The 25,723-nt window shown below is 36.3% G+C and overlaps 1 protein-coding gene across 1 annotated transcript in view; it reads left to right on the forward strand.

Moving 5' to 3' along the window:
- The window catches only part of LOC149237038 (callose synthase 3-like), a 305,860-nt gene that overhangs the window by 101,147 nt on the left and 178,990 nt on the right, over nucleotides 1-25,723 (forward strand). The window contains exons 11-13 of the mRNA XM_089372560.1: nucleotides 11,072-11,209; nucleotides 11,357-11,433; nucleotides 11,536-11,626. Coding sequence (XP_089228686.1) covers nucleotides 11,072-11,209; nucleotides 11,357-11,433; nucleotides 11,536-11,626 — 306 coding nt within the window. The remainder of the gene's footprint in view (nucleotides 1-11,071; nucleotides 11,210-11,356; nucleotides 11,434-11,535; nucleotides 11,627-25,723) is intronic.

Here is a 25,723-nt window from a genome sequence, read left to right on the forward strand (position 1 = left end):
TTGAGATGATTTTCCAAGATGGGAAAGCGAGACTCAGGCCCAGAGGCTCTAACTTTGTTGGAGTTGTCATTGGAGTTAGGGAGCATGGTCTATATTGGCTGATGGGCAAGCCTATAGATCATGAGAAGAAGCAGCAGGTTCCTGAGGCTCAGAGGGAACCAAGTTCTAGCGGGAGTATGCAGGTTCAGAGGGAGAATCCGCAACCCAAGAAGAGCGCATGGTCAGTGGGGAGTAAGGGGACTTCTACAACTGGCAAGAAGGAATCGTGGGATGGCATGAAGGCCTATCAGGAAAGGAAGAAGAAGCAGGAAGATTCTGGTGGCAGAGACACTACCGAGATGAGCGTGGTTCATTCTACAGGGTATGCTGCAGTGGTGAACGCCAAGATTTGGGCTAATGTCGCCAATGACGATGATGACGAGATACTTCCAAGTGGTAGAAGTAACTACCTCGCTAAGAGGGAGTGTTAATTTATGTAGCTTGGGAGGTACTCCCACACCTTAGGGTACTGGGTTTGGGAGAAGTTTGACCCACATGGGGTTTCTGGGTGATGTACCCAAGCAGTGGGTTTTGCACCCAAAGTTGTAGTTGTGAAACCAAGTGGAAATTTGGATGGTTTGACCATTGAGAGCGTGTGGGGCACCCTTGAAGGGCTAAGGGGCAACAATGGTTTCAATGGTGTGGTCAAAGATTTTTTTTTTCTCTTGATTTATCTATGATTGAGCCATAAACTGAAGTCGGCTTGGTTGAAGTAGTGTCTCTTGTGGGCTAAAAGACTCCACCAAGATTGATATAAGAAGAGATCAAGTTTGTTTGTTGAGGAGCATGATCCACAAGTGCATACATGATAAGAAAACAAGCCTAGTAACCGTTGACCTCAAAAGCCGAGTTGGTTAGGAGAAAATGACGTGTTTGGTTCTGGTTTTGTCTCAAGTTCTGGTTCAGATCATAGGAGGAAAGCTGGCCGAAGTTTGGTATATTGTTCTGTGATTTGGCATGATGGTTTGTGGCTATATGATCTGCGTTTTTGAGTGATTTTCTTGTGGTGTTTAGTGAGGTCAGGAGCCGTAATTTTTGTAGTGAAAAGAGGTTGCAAAGTCTGGTAATAGGATAGAAACAAGGGCCAAGTTTCCTAGTACTTCTGCGCAGAAGGATACCTTAGGTTGACACTGCAATAAGGGCCGCACACATGTGATTGGAGGCCGAACAGAGGCAGCCATAGTAGACAAGGGTCCGAGCTTGTAATAGGAGTAAGCTAGCATAGGGGCTGAGAATCTCAGAGGTTATACATTGTGCTCTAAGAATTGACCTTTTGGGTTGTGTAAATTTCTTGTGTACTTCATTGATTTACTGTTGTACATTTTCCGCCGTGCAAAGTGCTTGCGTTGTGGCATTTTAGTGTGTTTATGATCGTGTTCTAGACAGAGACTTGATTTTGAATTGTTGAGGAAAAATCAACTTATATCAAGGCTGATTGTAAGGGCCATGATCCCTGGTACGGGATCCCTAAGATTGTTGTATTAAAGTTTGTAATATAACTTTTTGTGGGTTAAAAATTGTCTTGTGTATGAGATTGATTCACTGCTATTTATTTTCCGCTGTGCAAAGTGCTTGTGTTATGGCATTTGAGTGCATTTATGATCGTGATCTTAGACTCAAACCTGATTTTTAAGTCCCGTGAAAAGTCAACAAAATAGACCTTAAAGCAGAACTTGTGGCTGCATTAAAAGAAAATAAAAGGGTTAATGAGCAGTTGCAAAACCTTGAAGAAAAGAATCATAAATTTTATGAAATAGAAATTGTGCGTTTGAGATTTCAAGTAAAGGAAGCTGAAAAGATAGAAGAAATGATGAAAAGGCAGTTGAAGGAGAAACAAGAAAATTGTGAGAAGTTTGAAGCATAAATTTTCTAATTAAGAAATGAAGTAGACAAGCTCAACAAGAACTTGAAAAGTTCTCAAATGATGGATGAGATTCTCAGTAGTCAAAGATCACCATATGACAAAATAGGTCTTGGCTATGTAGGCGAGGCTTCATACAAAGAAGATATAAATCTCAAGTCATAAAAAATTGAAGTTAAACCTGAAGGTCATGAAAACCCCAACTGCAGTGGAAGCAAGGGAAGAAATCAAAATGAGATTTGAAGGGCTACTACACTTAGAAGCTATGCTGATGCCCTCAAGGGATCCATACATAATACAAGTAGTAGTGTAATAAGAGACAAGAATTAACAAAAACATGATTTTTCTTCAATTCAGAACATCTTCAGAAGAACTGATTCATCAAGACAATCCTTCTTAGCTGGGTATCAAGCCATATTTTTTGGTCATTGCTTTTCACGTACAAACTATGGACATAAAGCAAGGGATTGTAAAGCCTATGCCAGGGATGGTTGTTGACCCTGCCGCCTACACCTACCTACAAGTCAGTGAGAAAAGCCTTCAACCCCACAAGGTGTGGTTGGTGGCAGGGAACTCAGAGAAGGGGCTGTCACACTAATCCCGACTCTCTCCGTTTGAGCTATCTCCTAGGTTAGCTAAGGGGGGTGGTCCCTAATGAAAAATTAAGTTAAAAGATGTGAGTTTCTAGGAGAGTGTTATAGTGAAAATGGATTAGTTTTAAGGATTTATGAGCAAATATGAAGTGAGCAACTTGAAATAACAATGCCAATCATTAATATGATTAAAAACCATAAAACCAGTGCTTTATTAGGAATTTGCTCAACAATTTAAAGATATATTTGCTCAAAGTAAAATGCAATGCTCTCAAAAGAGAAAACAAAGTCACCCTGAAATGTAAATAAGAATTGTTAGCACAAGATATGTAAGATACAAATGCTTTTGAGATAATCAACTTTATAAATCAAAACATGTGAAACATATCTTGCCAAAACCCAAAAATTAGTAATTAACTTGGAAATATAAAAGAAACGAAGTGCTAAACCAAGACATCAATATGCAATTAGACTTGAAACATGAAAAGAAAACACTTGTTTGAAATGATTACAATACTTGCTTTTGGAATAGACTTTGCATATGAAAACTCAAACCATCAAGAGACAAATAAAGTAAATGTAATGGAAAGTGCTCTTGGTTAATTTTATTAATTAGCTCTACAACAAGATTACAATTTAACTCTTCAATCCTCAGACCTCACCCTCACCCAATGATATGGATCTCACAGTGAGGAGTCAATAGAGGAGTAGAGGATCCCTAAGATGTTTACTTCAACCAACTTATGTTGGAGGTAAAATTTTAATGAGACTTGGGGCCTTCCTACACTAAAATGCCTAGATGAAATGCAAATTGTGTTAATTCCCAATTTACATGCAAATGCTTCAAAGAGATTGATTTTCAATGCTTGAAAATGAAATAGTGTTCAACATAAGTTGCAATTATAGCTTCAACTGGAGGAATAAAATTAGCTTACAAGTGTTGCATGTGATTCATCAATGAATTAAAATGATACAAGTAATTTGCTTGAAAGTAAAATTTGTTTCAAATAGATAATGACAATAAATTGCTCCAATATTCAAGATAACAATGTAGCATAAAATTGAAGCATGTAATCAAGTGGTCATGAAACAATTTACGAAGGTAAATGGAAACAAATCAAAGTTTGTTAAGAATATAAAATGCTTGCATGTAAAGGATGAATTGCCCAAAGTAAAGTGTAAGTTTGTAGCTTCAAGCAACAATGAGATAGATAATGCAAAGCTCAAATGAAATCGTAACAAACTTTAACTTAATGAAATGTGATAGTGAGGTTGTGTTAATTCCCAATTAAAGCATGCATGGAAGTGAATGAAGTATGAAAGCTTAAACCATGCAAATGTCAATCCACCCAAGAGAATCCTCCCTCTAAATGGGGAGATAGGATACCATGGGAGAAATCCCAAGCTTCCACAAGCAAGTTAGGTCTTTTATTAATATTACAATGAGAAGAGGGCCCTTCAAAGTTCTCAACTATACTTCAAGGAGAGTCCTCACAATAATTGCTTGAAACTTGGACACTAGACCTCCTTTCTTGAGAAAGTAGTGACAAGATTTCACAAAACTTATGCAAGGGAAACAAGGTGCGAGTTTCCTCCAAATGCCCATGGCTTAAAGAGGAAAATGGGCAGCCCTCTAGTGAACTCGACTTAGCCAAAATAAGCCTCAAAAGGGCTCACGAAATCCTTGGAAATCGAACCCGCAACACTTGCCAAAGGTCCTGCAAACACTTGTCAGATGTTGCGGGAAGTTGCTCTTCAAAATCTGCCACACAAGAGTTAGCAAACAATGCAAACAATGGCTGCAAATTAAGTTAAGTATTAATGGAAAAATCAGCAAGATAAAATGTATATGTACAATTATAATTTACAAAAGGCTAAGCTAAAGAGTGAGAGTAAACTCTCGTTTTTGCTTAGCCATCTTCAAGCTCTTAGATAGCAAATGAAAGAAATGAAATACAATGTTTTTTTAAAAGAGATTTAAATTTAGAAGTTCTCGGCTTGTGTACAAGCTATGTGCCGAAATCCTTGCAAAACCACTTTGTAACATAAGACTATGAAGGTTCAAAGAACAAATGAAAGCTCCTTTAAGAATGTATGAAGAGTGGGTTGGTCTCTCTAAAGACTTCCCCTCATGCTTGATTCTGTAATCCTAACAAGATGTTCCCTCTATAAAACTTCAATCAAGAATTAGTTCCATATAGATTTAGCAATAAACAATGATAAGAAACTCTAGAGATTTATTTAAAACTAACTAGAGCATTCTATACCTAGGGCATACTTCTAAATCAAATGTCAATGCAAGATAGCTCTACATTAACAAATCTACAAGAGCATATGGAAGCAAATTAGATCAAAGCATGAGTAAAAGGAATTATACCAATGCTCAACAATTCATAACACTCGAAAAGGAGGAACACCTCATGAATGAAACCCCAAAGTCTTTATTGATATTTCTGAAAGCGTACAAGGCAGCAATGCTTGCAATAGCTAGTAACAATCTTATATAATGTGAGAGCCCATGACTCTATTATATAGAGAGTTGGGAGCAAATCCCAATGAAGAATGACAATGAAAAATGGCATTGGAGCCAATCGCAATGTAGAAGTGATTAAACAAGTAGTATGAGGTGACAATTCCAAAGAGAAATTCGAATTTGTTGAATGGAGCTCCAATAGCAAGTGTAAAAATCGATTTCTGGCAAGTGGACATCATTTTCTTCTTCCCTCATGTGCCAAATTCGAATTTTATGGTGGAATGACAAGTGTATATGGGTGGTAACCCATGTGGGGACAATTTCTCACAAAAATCTCCACCAAATATTATTCCAAATCCTCCCAAATGTGCATTAACTTCACAAATTCGAATTTCCAAGTAGTTTTTTCATTTAATGCAAGAAATTCGATTTTATTTGAGCACATGTCCTTTCCTTGATTTTAGGAGTCCACATCACCTTGGGACTTCACTTTAACTCCCCCATAATTTTCCACCTCATTTCCACAACATTTTGCATGTGTGGATATTAATTTTTCTCCATTTATTTAATTTCTGGCTTAATTAATTGCCAGATTTCCCACCAAACTTTGGGAAAGTGGGTTTTGAGGGTCCAAAACACATTATTAACCCCTCAAAGTGTGTTATAGTAGAAAGTTGAGGGTGAGAGGTGTAATTTTGATTACTCATACTCCATACAACTTCTCTAGACTACACTTATTACAATTTAAATACAATTTTATTTGCAATTTTTGACCTGCGAGAAATCTAAAAAATTAAAAAATGACTACCTAGACCTAACCAAATTCCACGAATTTTTTGTGTGATCTAGTATGGTAATATACATCGACTCTAGACACTAAGATGTGTCAGAGGTTCAACCTTCAAACTGTCACCCTGGCTTTGGGGTAAAACGTGAGTGAAAAAACTTAAAAAATTATCCGCCTCTGAAAAAGAAGGGATAATTAACCAGAGAAAAAAAACACTCCAATGTTTTCTCATTTGCTGATCGAGTCCCAACATCCTAGGCTTGTTACAGACTCAAAACTCATCATTACTAGTATCACTTATTACAATTCCCCGTAGGGTGTGGAATATGGGTACAAGAAAGATGATGAGAAGATAAAAGTAGAGTTAAAAAACTCTGTTGACTGACGATATCTGATGGTACAAGTGTCTTCTAGATCATCCTTGGGCATGGAGTCTTCATATAATCATCAAGTGCTACTCTAGTGGTCAACAATGGTTATAGAAGCCCTTATCAGACTTCTAGAGGCAAGTTTGCATGTAGAGAAATTAGAAATCAAAATTGATACATTAGCAGAAATCACAATTCAGTTGCTCACCTATTCAAGTTCGGTATAGAATGTCACAAATGTCACAACCTTGGGCATACAGCACTACACTGCAGAAGCAGTATGAAATGGTTTCCTATACAAGTCAATAAAGAAGATAATTCTGCGAGGCATAAAGAAAATTTCATGAAGGTATGGAGAAGAAAAAAAGTACAACCAAAGACGGAAAATAATAAATTAGCTTTGTATGTTCGGGATCGAAGTTTGAACTAAGGAAGATCATTCCCACCATGTAGCCTTTGCCATGATGGAAGAATCTAGATGGTAGAACCAGAAAGGTTCTAAAGGAGCTTTTAACACTTGAGTACAAGAAAGGATGCTTATCAAGCTTTATAAAAAAATATTACAACAGAACAAGATCAAGAAACTTCAATGACAACTGCATTAGCCAAAATTGAAAAGAAAAGAAGATGAAATGCTTCTTGCTATTACAACTGGGAATAAAATACCCTTAATTGAAATTCCTATTTTGACCCTGCCAAGCTACACTTGAGTGGGAAATTGTCAAGAAGTGCAGTGTTAAATCGTCATTTTCTTGCTCTATCACAAGGATGGGTAAGTAAAGAAGAAGGATTGGGCTGATTCTTGTGTGTTGTAGAAAATGGTTGCAATGAAGCAACAAGTCAAATAGGGTCGATTCTTCATTTTTATTTTATAATGCCAAAGATTTCAATGGCGCAAGTTTGTCAGGTTTACAAGTAATACATATCCCTGATACCCAATGAGCTCAAGTTTTCTTTATTGTTACCAACATGACCAAGGTGAATACTTCATATTGAATTTTGATACCTTCCAAGCCAATGACGACTATCATGAAGGGAATTCAGGAGAGTACTGAGAATTCTCATGAAGTGCAGATTGTGATTTTGAAAATCTCCAGAGAATTTGAAAAGTGTTTAGAACCTTCTGTTGAGTAGTTAGGCAAAGGAAGAAGTCAGACAAACTTAGATTTTTGGCCATTATCTCAAATTTTGAATATTGTGCAAAGAGGGATAGACATGACAGGAAACGGTGAGTTTGGGACTTGGGTATCTTACAAGTGAAAATTTTGAATACCCAACACCCCTTCTTATATGCAGCCCAACATAAATGAAGAATATAGACATGAGCATTACCAAAAACCAAATGAAGTTCTTGTTACTATGAATTTGCGACGGCACTGAGTGTTGATGTTGAGTTTGCCAGACAATTTTTTTTTTTTTGGCATTATCAATGATCATTTATGCTCCAGGAGAAGACAATTATGTTCTTTAGTGGTGTTTATTTACTAAGATATTTTTGCTGATGCAATCCAGGCAACAAAGTTGGATCCCTCTCTGGCAAAGGCATATCTGCGTAAAGAGTACAATGAATGCAATATGTTGTCAATGATGGATTTACAAACTGGGGAGCAATTTTAAAGGTTGAGATGTTATGAAATATATCACAAACTGTCAGAACAAGTCCTTTACTGGATCACCATTTCTCTTTGTTTCTTTTGAGAGCTCACTACATGATGTTGTTGATGCTTGGTTTGATCATCATGAACTGCAAGAAGGTGAAGGTTTCAAGCAAAATACTAGTTTGTTTCTAGTAAAATGAACAAAGAATCTACAAAAGTGTATCCAATAAGAAAGCAAAAATTATGCAGGTTACAGGATGAATTTTGATTGCAAAGTAACACAAGGTTATGATATTTGTGATGATGGTCTAGAGAATTAGAGCATTCCATGTGGATTTATCTTGTTGGTTACTTGTATGGATACGTCCTTATTTTATGTTAGCCTCTCTAACTTGTATATATAAGGGAGGAGAGAGCTTGTGTATTGATTCATTATCATTGTAGTGACTAGTCTTCTTTGTACTTGTCTTGAAGATATTAGGGTTCGTAAGGGAACCCTAGGAGCTAGATGCTAGTGTTCATGAGGAAACCCTAGGAGAAGATAAGGGGAGAGAGAGATGTCTTGGATGTTCTTGGAGAGTTTAGTCTTGCGTGATGCTAGGGTAAATTCTAGAGAAGAACATGATGTGGATGATGATAGTGGTTCTTATGGCTCTTGTTATAGCATTAGGGTTTCTACCCTAGTCGAAGACATTGAGAGTGGATCTAACTCCTTGCATGATTTTGGGGCTTTGCTCTTTTGGGATGTAAAGCAAGGGAAAGATCATAGAGTTGTTGTATTTTTGATGATCCATGGGAGTCTTAGTGTTTGTTGATGATGTAAGAGTGGAAGACCTAGTGTTCGAGTTTCATATTGTAGGGTGAATAGATATATTCGAAGATTAGCACTAGAGTTATCTTGCCATGTACTTGTGTGATGCTATATGGCTAGTGTTTTCAAATCCCGAGGTAGTTTGGAGCACTTTTATGATACAAGCTCGTTGTTGAAGCTAAGGAGGACTTGTTGGTGTTGACCTTTGTTTGTTGGAGATCTTTTTTGGTGGCTAGGGTTTTCATGGTTTCCCTAGTCAGAGTTTTGGAGAGCTTGAAATATATAACAGCTTTGTGATAATGCTGTGATATATACTTCAACTTCATTATCATACATATATATGAAGTTTCCAGCTGTCCAATACCTGTGTAATTGCAAAATTTGATTTCTAGATATCATTGTCTTCATGATTTGGTAATTTCTAGTAATTTTGCGTCTTGCTGATCTGACATAAGATAATGCTGAAATTGTTAAACGTTTTGACAAACATCTTGAAGATAATAGGACAGATTTATTGCTGCAAATTCTGTTCTGATAAAGTGAATTTCAGATCTGGTTATTGTTTGGTATCTTTTCTCTTGGGCTGCCTAGTGTGTTGGGGGGAAATGTGATGAAATATTATCTGCTGTTTGTTGCTATAAGCTAATATTTCAGATCAACCCTAAGGCTGAAGTTCACAGGTTCTAGATCCAAGAATCCTCCTTGGGAGGTGAAATTTCTATTTTGCATTTGAAAGTTGAATGCAGAAATTTCTACACTATTTTTGGCGTCATTTGTTTTTAGACTTGCTTGACAGATTTTAATTCCATTGGAATTGTAACCTGGACTTATATGGATCAGAGTTGGGATTAACAATTTGAATGCAAATGCTTATATTGAGTTGGGAATATGCCATAAGCATGCTGGACCTTTTCTCATGTATCATTTATTTAGTTACAGATGAGCAATGAATTTGTTGAAAGCATTGATGTAGTATATGGTTGGCACCATAAATGAGATGTTTTTTATAAGTGAAACCTCTCTTTGGGCATCTTAGGGCACAATGATGGTATATCTCTTTAGGCCTGGCTGTGGCACTGGTAACGTACCTGTGATGCAATGCTTTTTATGGTTAGTATATTTTTTTTAATTAATTAATTTAATTTATCAGTAACTAGAGGAATCGGCAATTGGGTGAGTTTTGCACTTGTGTGACACGAGGTTGATTCTGACTGCTACCACTATAACCTCTAGGTGCCTAAGTATGCCCCTTCTGCAGACACAGGTAAGTCAGGGATTTGAACCTCGAACCTCCTCATACATAACACTTATTTTCATGGCGACACAAATTGAGCTGCCCCCTGGTGTAGAAAATCCTTGAAATCTTGCTCTGCTATAATGAACAATCTGAACACTAGTTTCTTTTCATTAAGACAAAATTTCTCTACCAATTTGCAGCGGAATAGAACGGAAACTAAACACATTCAAACGATAGTAAAAACACAAAATTTTCTAGGGAACCCAATGGGGAAAACCCTCTGCTAGCTGTAGAAATTTTGTTGACAAAGTTTGAGCAAATAGAATTATTTCAAGGAAAATTATTTCTCTAGAGAACAAGCTCGTTCTCCCTGCTAGTACTTAGCTCGAATCCCTGCTTGCAAGAACCCTGTCTTTAGCTCCTAAATCCTTGTGCTGGCCCTGGAAATTTCATCCTATTCCCCAGCACGTACCACCAAGAATTTCCTCTGCCAAACACTGTGTATAGGCCTCTCCTTCATGCTCTTCCTAGCTCTGCTAGCTCATACACACAAACTTGTGCTCTCTATTGTCTTGTCTCACAACATTGTGCTCACACAAAACAATTGATTACAATTGTGCCTTTCGACCTCCTTATAAGCATTTTGACCCATCTAAATCTATTTTTGGAACTCAGTCTTGTGATTGACTTGTTAACTGAGTCTGACCCTTGCAACTTGTCCTAGCCACAAATAACCATTGAGACTTCTACCTCGCACTAGGAGACAAACAACTGAGCCTCCAACTATTCGCATGAGTTAAACTGCTTCATGAACTCGTCCTAACTTTTAGGAACTCATCCTAACTTGTAGGAACTTGTGCATGCTAAAGAAGGACTGCTTGTGGTCTTCTTGATTAAGGCACAAGTTAAAGAAGACCTTGCTCGCTACTATTTTCAACACCTGGGGACTTCATTGGATATTATGTTATTCAAGAAGGTTTGTCCTATTCTAATTTAGTTGTATTTTGCTCTTTTTATTTCACTGAACCTAAATATACCTTGAAGAGATTTCATTTAACTTATGAGAACTCTTTTGTGCTGCACAACATTACCTTGTATCTCACACAGTGAAATATTCAGGAAGGTTCAGACCCAATTATGTAGGCTTAAGTTGTTATTCTTTTGTCTCTGTTATCTTAAAAGTGTTTGCTGTTGTTACAGATCCGAATTGTCTTTAGATATTGATTTACATTGCAAAGCCTTGCATGTATTATATATCACACTGGCAAAATCTTTTCAAACTACTGATATTTTTACTAGTTCAGATGGCATTTGAGCTGTATGGGATGTTAGCTGGCAAGGTGAGTCCTACAACAGGGGAAAATGTAAAGCCAGCATATGGAGGTGATGAGGAGTCCTTTCTCAGAAAAGTTGTGACCCCCATCTATGAAGTCATTGCAATGGTACTGTTCATGTATCATGTGTAGTCTCTCTGCTTGTTCTTGTATCTAATGTCATCTAGACATTGTTGTGTTGTTATGCATTCTCCAATTTTGAATTTGTTGGCACAGATAAGAGTCATTATAGTTAGTTTTATTTTGCTTTCACAGGAAGCCAAGAGAAGCAAGGATGGCACTGCAAAACATTCTCAATGGAGGAATTATGATGATCTGAATGAATATTTCTGGTATGGCTAATACATTTTTGACAAGTTGGTCAGATTTCACCCACCTTCACGTGTTAATATTTTGTGCATGCACTGATGTGACATGTCTATCTTCATTTGCAGGTCAGTGGATTGTTTTCGGCTAGGATGGCCAATGCGTGCAGATGCAGATTTTTTTTATATGCTACCAGGAGATGGCTTTAACTCTAAGAAAGTAATAAACATTTTTCTAAGCTATTTCCTTGTCTGCCCAATGCTTGTGGTAGTTACTTAATTTTATTTATATACTGCAGAAACATAATATGCATTTACATGGAATAAATACGTTGTTTTAAATTTTATGTTTAGTTTTTTTCTTTTTTCTGATGTTCTTATTTGAAGCATAAATTTCCTTGTAGGCATAGGAATATTCCAAAGTGCTAAGTGAGTTTTGCATATAGTCAAGAAACTTAAAATGCATTATATGTAATAAATATAAACATTGAAAGTTTAATGTTTTTCTTTTTTAAATTGTTTTCCGTTGAAAATACGTCTTATTGTTACATAATAATATTTACAACTGGGGGAAAACTGGAAAAGTATATACAAAGGATATCATAACCTCTTCCTCAGAGCTACTAAGACAAATAAATTCAAAATAATATGTTGGATCTAAAGATTTTGCACCTTTGATCAATAGAGCACTTGTAACTAGGAGCTGATAGCACACCTCATCCCTACACATAGAACAAAAGGCGGACAAAGAGATGTCCTTATGATACAAAACAGACATTCACCTGATTTTCCACAGAATGCATAAGGTTGAAATCCATAAGCAATGTTGGAATATGGTTGTCATTGATGTAAACCCAAGCAGCAGCTAGAAGAAGTCCCGCATTTTTGAAGTAGATGAATGGGAAGATCAATGGATTTGCTAACGAGACCACCATTAGCTGATAGTACTTGTCATGCTGTTTTCAATGGTTTTTCTCCTGGAAGGGTTTCCGACTAAAAATTTCCTGTACTGTTCATGTGATGTGATGCTGATTTATGTTTGATATTTAATTCTCCAAAGTTTAAAATTAACCCATTGAAGTGAAATACTGATTTGCCCCCCTCTCAGTGTTTCCAACAATTGGAATCAAAGCAGATTCCTTCACAAGCAGTCTAACCACTGGAAGGGAGATCATGGATTACACCAAGAATTGGACTCCACTGTTTGATGGACAGAATTATGTGTTTTGGAGTGGAAGAATGAAAACATATGTGCAAGCACCGGGATTTGATGTCTGGAACCCTATAGTAAGTGGGTACACTGAACCTCCTGCTCCTCCAACAGATGATGCTGGTAACAAACCTTATGAAGGTAATGTTGAAAAAGTGCCAAGGAGGTGCTTCCTAGGCTTTTCTCCTTTTGGCCGTGGGAGACACATAAATCACCTTTTGTCTAAGTGATATTATGAGTTTTTCATATCAAGAGGGCTGATGTACTTTTTATGTGGAGATGTACTAGGTACTTTATTATTAAAGTCACATGTGTTTTAAAAGTTACTTTAATAAAATAAAGTGTACTAAAAGTACTAAGTACACTTTATTTTATTAAATTGACTTTATGAGGAAAAAGCGACCATGGTACTAAAAACATCAAAAAGTACGAGGAAGACTTATTAATAGAAAGGGGACCGCATAAGGAGGAGTCAAGTGGGGGACTCATTTCCACCCTTGATCTAATGGTTTGAGATTAAATCTCAAGCATTAGATCTTAGGGATAGGGTTCCTATCTCATTCGAAAGACAAAAAGAGCTCATTCTTCACCTCAACTCATGAGAACATTGAGAAGAGTAGGAAAGTAGAGGAAATGAGGCAGGGTTTTTGTGTGGAGGAAAATCGAACAGCAAGAGGAGAAGAGTCTAGCTGAGATTTGAATCTCAGGAGGCCGAGCTGAAACAGTGAAGGAGGCTCGAATCTCTATGGAGCAACTATAAAACCTTCAACAACCAAGTCGAATTGCTTTCTGAGTTAGAGGCAGCGTTCAGGCACCGTATTTCTCACCCAACCGTCAGCTGATAAGAGACCAAGAATCTTGGGCCTGGGCAACACATTTCTTGGGCCTGCCTAAGTAAACTACAGTCAATTTTTCGGGGCCTTCAGTGAGTTGTATTTGGTAGATAAGCCTGCTACAGGGGTTCTATCTCTAGCAGAGAGATAGTTGTTAGAGTTCTGAAGCTTTATTTGTTCCATGTATCAAACTTCTTGTGTACTGTGAGCTGATAGGATGACAATTTCTTCACTGGAATGAGAGGACTGTGAGAAGAAAACATTACTCCATAAATTATAGTGAAATGAACCTCTGAGGAGCTGCTAAAAATGGAAGAGATTAAGTTAAATTCTTCTTGAATTTATTTTTTGTAAAATTCTCCTATAAGAAACAAAATAAAGGCTCCCTTCAGAACTGGTTTTCCCCAAGAGGCAGTGGGGATTTTTCCAGGGTCATCTTGACCAAAAATCAGTGTCTAAAAGTGTGTGTGCTTGTAACTTTTCTAGTTTGTTAGCTGTGCAAAGAGAAATAGTAGAGTAGCTCTAATGTTTTATGTAAATGCAATTATCAGTCTCATATTTCATGATGGGTTTGGGCATTAAACCATGCAAAACATAAAACTGGGTTGGGCTACAAGCTAAACACAATTTTCTACAGGCAATGCAAAAACCAAGAATGCTATTTTAACTGGCCTTTCAGGTTCATTTTATGTAAAAGTAATGCATTGCGAATTTGCAAAAGAGGTTTGGGACAAGCTTCAAAGCATATATGGAGATATGAAAGTCAAAGAGACCAAACTTCAAATCTTCAGAGCATAATTTTAGTAGCTAAAAATGATGGAAGATGAAAATATTGCAACCTACTTCCTTTTTGTAAATGAAATAGTAAACGCTTTGCATGGATTGGGAGAACCAATGGAGAACAAAGCAATTGTTCGAAATGTTCTAAGATCTCTTCTGATGAGATTTGATTCTAAAGTCTCAGCTCTAGAAGAAAGAATAGATCTTGCCACGTTAAACATGGATGATTTGCATGGTATACTTACAACTTACGAAATGAGAATAGAACAAGAAAATCCATCTAAAAGAGAAGCAACTTTCAAGGCATCAAAGAAAACAACGAAGAACAAGCAGCAGTCATAGTCTAGCTCCAGTTGTAGCTGTAGTGATTTTAGATGAGGAAATAGCCAACTGTGTGAGGAAGTTGAAGAAAGGAACTGGTAAGTACAAAGGTAAGCTTCCTTGAAATGTTTTAATTGTGGTGAAATTGGTCATTTTGCTTCGAAATGTCCTTATGCAAGATGTTCAAATAGTGATGATGAAGAAGAAGCTCCTAAGAAGGAAATGAAAAATTAGAAAAGAGACAAGAAACATAGTAAAAGAAAATTCTCCAAGAAAAGTCTCTATTCAAAAGAAAACAGTTCTTCATCTGATGAGGAAAGCAACAACAGTGACTGAGAAAGATTGTTATTCATGGTGGTTGAGAATGATGAAGTTGAAGGAGAAGTAGATCTTGAGAGAGAACTGGTCAACACTTTAAAAGCTCTAAAATTAGAAAGAAAGAAAGTCAAGGAATTGTAGAAAGAGCTAAGTGAACTAAAAGAGCATTCTAAGAATTTCAACAAAAAATCTGAAAAATTAGAGAAGACCATCATCAATTTGAAAGTCCAGTCAAAGGAATCCAGAATAATTGAAGAGACACTCAAAAACCAGTTGGAAGAAAATGCTAAATTGAAGGAAAGTTTGGAAGCAGAGATAGTTTCACTAAGAACGGAAGTTCATAAGAAAAATGCTCAACAAAATTTTGTAAACAACACTAAAATGTTGGATGAGATTATCAACAGTCAACGGCCATGTGATGACAAATCTGGATTAGGATACAGGCCAACTTATGATGATAAGGGATCAAACTCCATGATGACAGGAAAAGAAGCTGAACAAAAGAGTTATGCAAGCATCATCAAGGAACCTATCAAGAAGGAGGAATGCATGCCTCCAGAAGAGAATGTTCAACTAGTAACAATTCAAGATCAGTCAATCAAGAGAACCTAGAATCAACAACCAACAGTGAAGAAAACTCAAGAAGAAGGCTTCTGGAAAACTACACCACCTAGAGGATTTCCTACATCCAGGTACCGTAGTATATTTCCTGGTTATTGTTTTTCATGTAATACCTTTGGGCATAAGGCTAGGGATTGCAAAGCTTATGACAAGGATGATTATCAAAGTCATTATCAAAATCCTAGAAGCAAGTTTGCAGGAAAACAAGGCTGATATCCAAATGGCTTCATCAACAAAAAGTATATGTCAATTGCTCCGTCTTTCAGGTACCACATTGAGTGTTACATATGTTGAAGAATGTAACTAATGTCGGTCTTCATAATTGTATTTGAAATGTATTTGTCAAAAGAAAGAATTTTTTTTTTATTATAAAAGAAATTGACTAACTAAAGCATGGGTTTCATGCTTGGGTCAATGTTTTTAGGTCAAATCCTCCATTGTAGGCTTCTAGGGTTTATTTCAAGATTCGTTGTCTTTGTCAATATGTAAAAGACCCTTCTTAGGCTTCATCTATCAAAGAAGAATTTTTTTTATGTAAAATAGGTAATTTAGGCCTCCTCCATCAAGTTGACCTCAACCTGGACAAGTTGGCCTAATTAGAGAGGCATAAACCACTAGAAAAGGGCAAACAACTGGACTCATTTGGAGCACATTCTCAAGAAGTTCGATTTGCAGTGGCTGGAGGCAGAAAAAGGGTGCAAAATTCAAGGAAGAGGAAGGAAACCCTAGCGAAGGAGAAGGGAGTCTTTGTCAAGCATAAGAAGTTGAATTTTCTCTCTCCTTGTCTCACAAGTGCGAAATTGCTGGGTTGCTGGAAGGACCGAAATTGCAGTATTGTAGCTGGGCCAAAATTTTGAAGTAGCTGGGGGGGAAATGTTAGATTGGTGTTGGGCTGAAGCTGCTAGACAAGAAGAGACTACTATAGTTTGTTGAATTATCTTGGAAGGCGGACTTGGTGGAGGAGGAAGGTCTATCTCAATTTGATTAGTGGAAGAGTTTGGTTGTGTTTTACCCTAGAGAGGGTCTTAGCCCTGGCTGAGTGCCTACATCTGGTGTCGTTGATATTCATGTTTTGTTTGATGATTGCTTGATGATACAAAGATAAAATAAGAACATAAAGAAGATAATAAGAACACAAGAATAACACAACTAATTATCAACATAAGAAAATCTTTCTGCCTTTCTAATTTTTTAACATGGTATTAGAGCTAAGGTAAAGAAGGAAGGAAAAAGGCATCTTGAAGGTCAATTGAAAGAAAGGTTAAGGAAGAAGGAACAAGAGAAGGTCATTAAGGAAAGGATCATATAAGAAGAGAACCCTACTATCTATAGAGACCATGTCAACCTCAATGAAGACAAAAAACAAGCTAGAAGGAGCCTCCAACTTCAGGGCATGGAGGAAGAGGATAGATCTTATTCTCACTAAGCATAAAGTTTTGGATCTCGTTCAAGGAAAAGTTAAGAAACGTACTGATGATGCAGGAAAGGAGAAGTTCAGGGAAATTGACATATTAACCATGAATCTAACAGTAGATGGAGTGAAGGACACTCTAATTCCATACATATCCAATATAGATTCCACTCAAGAAATGTATGAAGCCCTCTCCAAGTTATTTAAAATCAAGAACAATAGTTAGATAGCTAGCCTCAAGAATGAACTAAGAACAATAAAGATGACAAAAGATGATACTGTTTCATCAGACTTTGTAAGGATCTCTAGAATAAGAGATGAACTCCAAGCGATTTATGAAGTTATACCTAAGAAAGAACTCGTGATTGTTGCTCTACTAGGTCTACCAAAATGTTGGAGTGCTTTTGCATCAGGAATTAGCAGTTGGAAAGATACTCCAACCTTTGAACAAATGTGGGATGCATGTAGTCAAGAAGAAGCCCACTTCTCGTTAGTAAGTGACAAAAAGGAGGATGAATAAAACAACACTTCTAATGCCTACTCTGTTCATCACAAGAAGAAGGGAACATTCAAGAAGTTCAAAGGACCAAAGAAGAAGGTTGATCTATCAAAGATTGAGTGCTACAATTGTCGCAAAATGGGACTTTACAAAAGCCAATGTTTTGAGAATCCAAGGAATAAGAAGAGAGATAGAGAACATGCAAATGTTGCTGATGAAGTTGCACCTAAGAAGAACAAGACTGAAGAATCTGAAGTCAAAGACTTATACTATTAAGTATCCTCTTATATCCGTCTTAGTCTACTATTTTAAGTTTTGTAATATGTTTTGATTTTCAGAGTTTGTAGATCTAATATATCTTGTTAGAACATTTTTGGATTGTCTAAGTTGTAGGTATCCCTCAAAAAGATTGGTCTAAGAGGGAGCCTTCACCATTTTACCAAATGATAAATATTTTGTTCCTTGTTTCCTCTTTTATGTTTGGTTTCCTCCTCACATAGAGATTTGTTTGTATTGTATACTAATAACCTTTTCTTTATAATTTTTCTGTGGTAGGAAAGCTTGCAAAATACATAAAGGTTATGGAGGAGACTTCAAAGGAAAGAATTGAATCATGAAAAAGCTCTATACTAATAACCTTGTCTTTATAATTTTTTTCTGTGGTAGGAAAGCTTGCAAAATACATAAAGGTTATGGAGGAGACTTCAAAGGAAAGACTTGAATCATGAAAAAGCTCTGTTGCAAAGGAAGCCCTTCAAGAATTAAAGTCCTACAAGGTTTGTTAAGAATAACAAAAGTTTTGCAGGTACATGATCTTCATGATGTTGAAGATGTTCATAATAATAAGCATGATGAAGGTAGCTACAAGAATGATGATAATCAAAGATGACCTTGATGTCATGAAAAAGAAATGAATTGTTATGAAGTTTCTCCAATATTATAAAAGAAGGAAGCTGTTGATCTCCTTAAGCTGAGAGGGAGCTTGGATAGAAGAAAAGGTATATCTCCCTAGTTGAGAGGGAGGGTATATTATGACAATGATAATGAATACCTTCAATAAAGAAGGAAACTGAATAATGAATGAAAGAACTACAAATGGATGTTCATGAAGTTACAAAAGACTTGAGAAATAATGAGGTTGTATTTGGTGCTACTGAAGAAGTGAAAGAAGAAAGCTTCCGACAAGTTGTATTTGGATAACTTGATGTTGATATAAGTTAGTGTTGCGAAAATCGCGTGATTTTTTCCTTGAAATGATTAAATCGACCAATTATATCGACGATTTTTTGCGAAAAAATTGTAATTTTTGTATTTTGCCAATTTTTATTGAGTTTATCCCAATTTTTACGATTTTTTCTTTTTTCCGGACCCTTTCCAATTTAATCCCAATTGCGATTATCGCAACATTGATATGAGTAGCATCAGAGTGTCTGAGGACCCCAAAGGTTTGTATTTACTTGTATATATACCTAAAGGTTTATTATTGATTGGGGTTGTGATTGCGCAGGATTTATCCATAAAAGGTTGAACGTTTTGAAGCATGCTTGGAATGGTGGATATATATCTGATCTAGTTGATAAGGAGAGATGAAAGATCTTGTGGCAACAAGATGCTTGGGAGGACATCTAGTCGACCTATTTGTAGATGTCTAGATCTCAAAGTAGGGAGGGCGGCGTTGGTCATGGAGCTCAGACCTTGGATACGGACCTAGATCCCTGGGTTGGTGTTAGAGCTTAAAAGCCTGATGGTACCTAAAGTGGCTAAAGCTTGAGTGCACCTTAGTCCAACATGATTAGAGTACCCTGGTTAGGTATCTAATTTGTAGCACTGTCTGTGTTGTGAACTCTTCATAGAGCATGTCATTTGACTTAGTTACCGGAGAATCCACAGTACGAACCATTTTTATGTCAACGTTTCAAATCCCAACTGGGATCCATCATCAGGACTTATGAATGATGATAAAAGAAGAGTTGATTAGAAGGAAATAAATAATTATGAGGATAATAGATTTAAGGATCAGCGGAATGTCGGCTTGAATTTTTATTTTTATTTATTAATTTATTATTATTATTATTATTTTTTTTTTAATTGAAGGTTTTTGAATAAACTATTTTTATTTTTACTGTTGAAATTTATATATAAATTTTTACTGATGAGTTAATATATTAATTTAATAATAATCATTAAATATTTAATATATGTTAATATAATATTATTTATTTTATTTTGTATGAGAAATGTTAATTTATTTTTAATATATATTAGTATTTAAAGAATAGAAAAATAAGTATATTGTATTAATATTTAAAATTATTTAAATTTTTTATTTAAAATTTTTATTTGAAATTATATTACTATTAATAATAATTAATATATTAATTAATTGCTATATAAATTAATTAATATATTAAACTAATTAATATTAATAAATGTTAATAATGTTAATAAATCAATATTAATAATGTTAATAGATATTAATAGTGTTAATAAATATTAATAATACTTAATTAATAATGTTAATAAATATTAATAATACTTAATTAATAATCACTTAATAATTAATTAACAGTAATTAATATCAATAATAATTAATATATTAATTAATTGCTATATAAATTAATTAATATTAATAAATGTTAATAAATCAATATTATTAATGTTAATAGATATTAATAGTGTTAATAAATATTAATAATACTTAATTAATAATCACTTAATAATTACTAAACAGTAATTAATATTAATACTTGATAATTAATATTAAAGAATAGAAAAATAAGTATATTGAATTAATATTTAAAATTGTTTAAATTTTTATTTAAAATTTTTATTTCAAATTATATTAATATTAATAATAATTAATATATTAATTAATTGCTATATAAATTAATTAATATATTAAACTAATTAATATTAATAAATGTTAATAATGTTAATAATGTTAATAAATCAATATTAATAATGTTAATAGATATTAATAGTGTTAATAAATATTAATAATACTTAATTAATAATTACTTATATATTAAAAGTAAATTAACATTTCTCATACAAAATAAAATAAATAATATTATATTAACATATACTAAATATTTAATGATTATTATTAAATTAATATATTAACTCATCAGTAAAAATTAATATATAAATCTCAACAGTAAAAATAAAAATAATTTATTCAAAAACCTTCAATTAAAAAATAAAATAAAAAAATTAATAAATAAAAATAAAAATTCAAGCCGACATTCCGCTGATCCTTAAATCTATTATCCTCATAATTATTTATTTCCTTCTAATCAGCTCTTCTTTTATCATCATTCATAAGTCCTGATGATGGATCCCAGTTGGGATTTGAAACGTTGACATAAAAATGGTTCGTACTGTGGATTCTCCGGTAACTAAGTCAAAAGATATAAACCACAGATCTCTTAAATCCAGAGCATATCATTTTGAGATCTTCCATGTACCTCTATGTAATTATGAACACTTGTCTAGTTAAGAGGGAGTGTTGAAGAATGTAACTAGTGTCGGTCTTCATAATTGTATTTGAAATGTATTTGTCAAAAAAAATATATTTATTATAAAAGAAATTGACTTATTAAAACATGGGTTTCATGCTTGGGTCAATTTTTTTAGATAAAAACCTCTATTGTAGGCTTCTAGGGTTTATGTCAAGAGTCCTTGTCTTTGTCAATATGTGAAAGACCCTTCTTGGGCTTCATCTATCAAAGAAGAAATTTATTTTTATGTAAGATAGGTCATTTAGGTCTCCTCCACCAAGTCGGCTTCAATCTGGAAAATTCGGCCTAATTAGAGAGGCAGAAACCACTATAAAAGGGCAGCAACTCGACTCATTTGGAGCAGATTCTCAAGAAGTTTGATTTGCAGTTGCTAGAGGCAGAAAAAGGGTGCAAAATTCAAGGAAGAGGAAGGAAACCCTGGTGAAGGAGAAGGGAGTCTTTGTCAAGCATAAGAAGTCGAATTCTCTCTCCTTGTCTCACATGTGCGAAGTTTCCAGGTTGCTGGAAGGGCTGAAATTGCAGTACTATAGCTGTGCTAAAATTCTGAAGTAGTTGTGGGTCGAAATTCTGGATATTTGCTGGGCTGAAGCTGCTAGACAAGAAGAGACTACTGGAGTTTGTTGAATTATCCTGGAAGGTTGACTTGATGGATGAGGAAAGTCCTTTGGTCAGGTCTAAGGTCTTGGTCTGTCTCAATTTGATTAGTGGAAGAGTTTAACTGGGTTTTCCCCTAGAGAGGGGTTTTAGCCCTGTCTGAGTGCCTACATCTGGTGTCATTGATCTTCATGTTTTGTTTTGATGATTTCTTGATGATACAAAGATAAAAGAATATAAAGAAGATAATAAGAACACAAGAATAACACAAGTAATTATCAACATAAGAAAATCTTTTTGCCTTTCTGATTTTCAAACAACATATGCCATAACTATGGACACAACTCGTGATTGCAGAAGCATGGTGAAGTCTTCCATGGGGGAAAACACTGATATTAGGTACAAGGTTTGGAGAAGAAAGAGAACCAAGAGAAATAGGTGAATGAAGAAATGCTAGAGGTCATGTTCACATGATTTGTAAAGTCGCAAGACCATTATGAATCTACAACTAGCAAGGCTCAGAAAGGTTATGCAGCAAAGCAAGTTCATATATCATTTTAGGCAATTTGGCTTAAAGACTTCTGTACTGTGAATGTTGAAGAAGGGGAGTCTAACTAGTTGTGTTTACAAATTTGAAGATCTATGCTTTGGGCAATTTGATTTGGGAAGGCAGATTCACAGTGGCCTGATGATAGAGTTGTGGAATATCTCATGCCGGATAGGTTGATTTATTCATTTAGGCAAGCAAGACAGGGAGAGTAGTTGTCAGAAAGAGATAGTTGAATGATGTTTTCATTGATGTCAGAATAAGTTGTGAGAGCACATCCTGACGATGCATCACACTGGTTGGTTCGAAACGCGTCGACAAAAGATTGATTATGTGATTTTGCCGAAGATTTTCTAAACAGAGCACATCCTCTTTGGGAGTAGCGAAGAAAACAAAGCAAGTCTTAACATGAACCCTTTTAATATACGTCAGTGAATTGCATTAATTCGAAGTTTTAGTGGACAAGTCGCCCTGGAAGAAGACAGAGGGAGAAAGTAAAAACTGCAAGAAGACAAAAGGAGATATTTCGTTAGGGGGAGTTACCCTTTGCCATTGATGTCAAAGGGGGAGAGAAATCAGGAGAGGAAGATTAGAAACATGGAGTTAGAGGGAGCAACAATCATAAGGGGAGTAAGTGTGTTTCTATTGTTTAAATTCATTTGCAAACTAGATTTTTTTATCATGATAATTACTTGTGACTAATATATATGTTTCCTTTTAGCATTTACTTTATTCAGTTATGTCATTTAAGCAATTATACATTCAAAAACATAAAAAAAGTAGAGATCATAGTGCACACGAGACAAGAGACACTAGTGATTAGGCTAACGACCAAGGCAAAACCCACAAGGGGAAAACCCAACAATCCTTTCCTTATAGAATGGATTCAACAAGGGATGCATCAAAGTCAGGATGGCTGACCAGTATAGAAGACTAGCTCAACATCTCACTAAGAAACCAAGTCAACCCTCCAAGATGCTTCTCTAATGCAGTCTGTTACTTCCCCCTTGCCTCATCACCCTTTACCACTCATAGGGAGTCTAAGGGGGACCTGTTCCTCGATATCTACGAGGACATATCAAATTTTACTTCTCAGGGGGATGTGATTCTTTTGGGTGACTTCAACGCCCTAACCAGGATTATATAGGTTTTCCTTCATGATAGAGTTGAGGACGCTCTCTGCCTCCAGGAGATAGAACTAGAGTCAGTTGGTCTTCACAGGTGCTCACAGGATGAGTTTGGGCCCCGCATAGGTTATGAGAGACATCTCCTACAACTGGGCGAATCTCATGTGTTATTGATCTTGGACGGGCTCCCCTGCTTCCTTGGCTCAAGAAATTTCACCTGTTTTCCCCACAGTGGGGGGTGTAGTGGATTATGTTTTGACCACCTATGATCTTCTCCCACATATTCAACACCTCTCCATTTCTAGCCTCACTCTGGAAGCTCATACTCTCATCACTTTCCTCCTCTCTACTCCCCCCTCTTCTTGCCACCTCTACCATCTCCCAAAACACCTCACTACCCTTTGCGTACCACCTTCCTTCTCAGGTACAAGGTTTGGAGAAGAAAGAGAAACCAAGAGAAATAGGTGAATGAAGAAATGCTAGAGGTCATGTTCACATGATTTGTAAAGTCGGAAGACCATTATGAATCTACAACTAGCAAGGTTCAGAAAGGTTATGCAGCAAAGCAAGTTCATATATCATTTTAGGCAATTTGGCTTAAAGACTTCTGTATTGTGAATGTTGAAGAGGGGGAGTCTAACTAGCTGTGTTTACAAATTTGAAGATCTATCCTTTGGGCAATTTGATTTGGGAAGGCAGATTCATAGTGGCCTGATGATAGAGTTGTGGAATATCTCATGCCGGATAGGTTGATTTATTCATTTAGGCAAGCAAGACAGGGAGAGTAGTTGTCAAAAAGAGATAGTTGAATGATGTTGTCATTGATGTCAGAATAAGTTGTGAGAGCACATCCTCTTTAGCAGTAGCGAAGAAAACAAAGCAAGTCTTAACATGAATGCTTTTAATATACGTCAGTGAATTGCATTAATTTGAAGTTTTAGTGGACAAGTCGCCCTGGAAGAAGACATGGGGAGAAAGTAAAATTGCAAGAAGACAGAAGGAGATATTTCGTCAGGGGGAGTTACCCTTTGCCATTGATGTCAAAGGGGGAGAGAAATCATGAGAGGAAGATCAGAAGCATGGAGTTAGAGGGAGCAACAATCATAGGGGGAGTAAGTGTGTTTCTATTGTTAAAATTCGTTTGCAAACTAGATTTTTTTATCATGATAATTACTTGTGACTAATATATATGTTTCCTTTTAACATTTACTTTATTCAGTTATGTCATTTGAGCAATTATACATTCAAAAACATAAAGAAAGTAGAGATCATAGTGCACACGAGACAAGAGACACTAGTGATTAGGCTAACGGCCAAGGCAAAACCCACAAGGGGAATTCCCAACAATCCTTTCCTTATAGAATGGATTCAACAAGGGATGCATCAAAGTTAGGATGGCTAACCAGTATAGAAGACTAGCTCAACATCTCACTAAGAAACCAAGTCAACCCTCCAAGATGCTTCTCTAATGCAGTTTATTACTTCCCCCTTGTCTCATCACCCTTTACCACTCATAGGGAGTCTAAGGGGGACCTGTTCCTCGATCTCTACGAGGACATATCAAATTTTACTTCTCAAGGGGATGTGATTCTTTTGGGTGACTTCAACGTCCTAACCAGGATTATATAGGTTTTCCTTCACGATAGAGTTGAGGACGCTCTCTGCCTCCAGGAGATAGAACCAGAGTCAGTTGGTCGTCACAGGTGCTCACAGGATGAGTTTGGGCCTCTCATAGGTTATGAGAGACATCTCCTACAACTGGGCGAATCTGATGTGTTATTGATCTTGGACGGGCTCCCCTGCTTCCTTGGCTCAAGAAATTTCACCTGTTTTCCCCACAGTGGGGGGGTGGGTGTAGTGGATTATGTTTTGACCACCTATGATCTTCTCCCACATATTCAACACCTCTCCATTTCTAGCCTCACTCTAGCGGATCATGCCCTCATCACTTTCCTCCTCTCTACTCCCCCCTCTTCTTGCCACCTCTACCATCTCCCAAAACACCTCACTACCCCTACGTACCACCTTCCTTCTCGATACGGATTGTGCCCCTTTATATGCTACCTGTCTCGAGGAACTGCTCCCCCACATCTCCCACTTTAGAGCCTTAGATACTGTCACAACTAAATATGAGTTACTCTCGAAGGCCATCACGAAAGCTGCCTTGGACTCCTATCTCCACTTGACTCACAAGAATAGTCATAAGCCCACTCCTGGCTCCTGTCCCATGCAACAATGATACGATAAGGATTCTAAAGCTTTCAATAAGCAACTTCACTTTTCCCTCACACAGGATCCCTCTGCCTCCCCTTCTCTCTAGACAACTTATCATAAACTCCTTTGCCATAAAAAGTATATATTTCTCTCCCAAAGGAGATGAGAGCTTCCTGTGGCCCTTTGTTGCTCCCCCAAGGCCTTTTAGCGTACCCTCTTCCCCAGGCATCGAACTATCCCACCTAAATTGGACTCCATGGACTTATTTTCACACACTACCCCTCTATATGACATTCCCGGACAACCCTCAATCCACGTCTC

This window comes from Pinus tabuliformis, chromosome 8 (assembly GCF_031772625.1).
Source record: "Pinus tabuliformis cultivar Carrire ecotype Pingquan chromosome 8, CPIR1, whole genome shotgun sequence".
In the NCBI taxonomy this organism is placed as follows: domain Eukaryota; kingdom Viridiplantae; phylum Streptophyta; class Pinopsida; order Pinales; family Pinaceae; genus Pinus; species Pinus tabuliformis.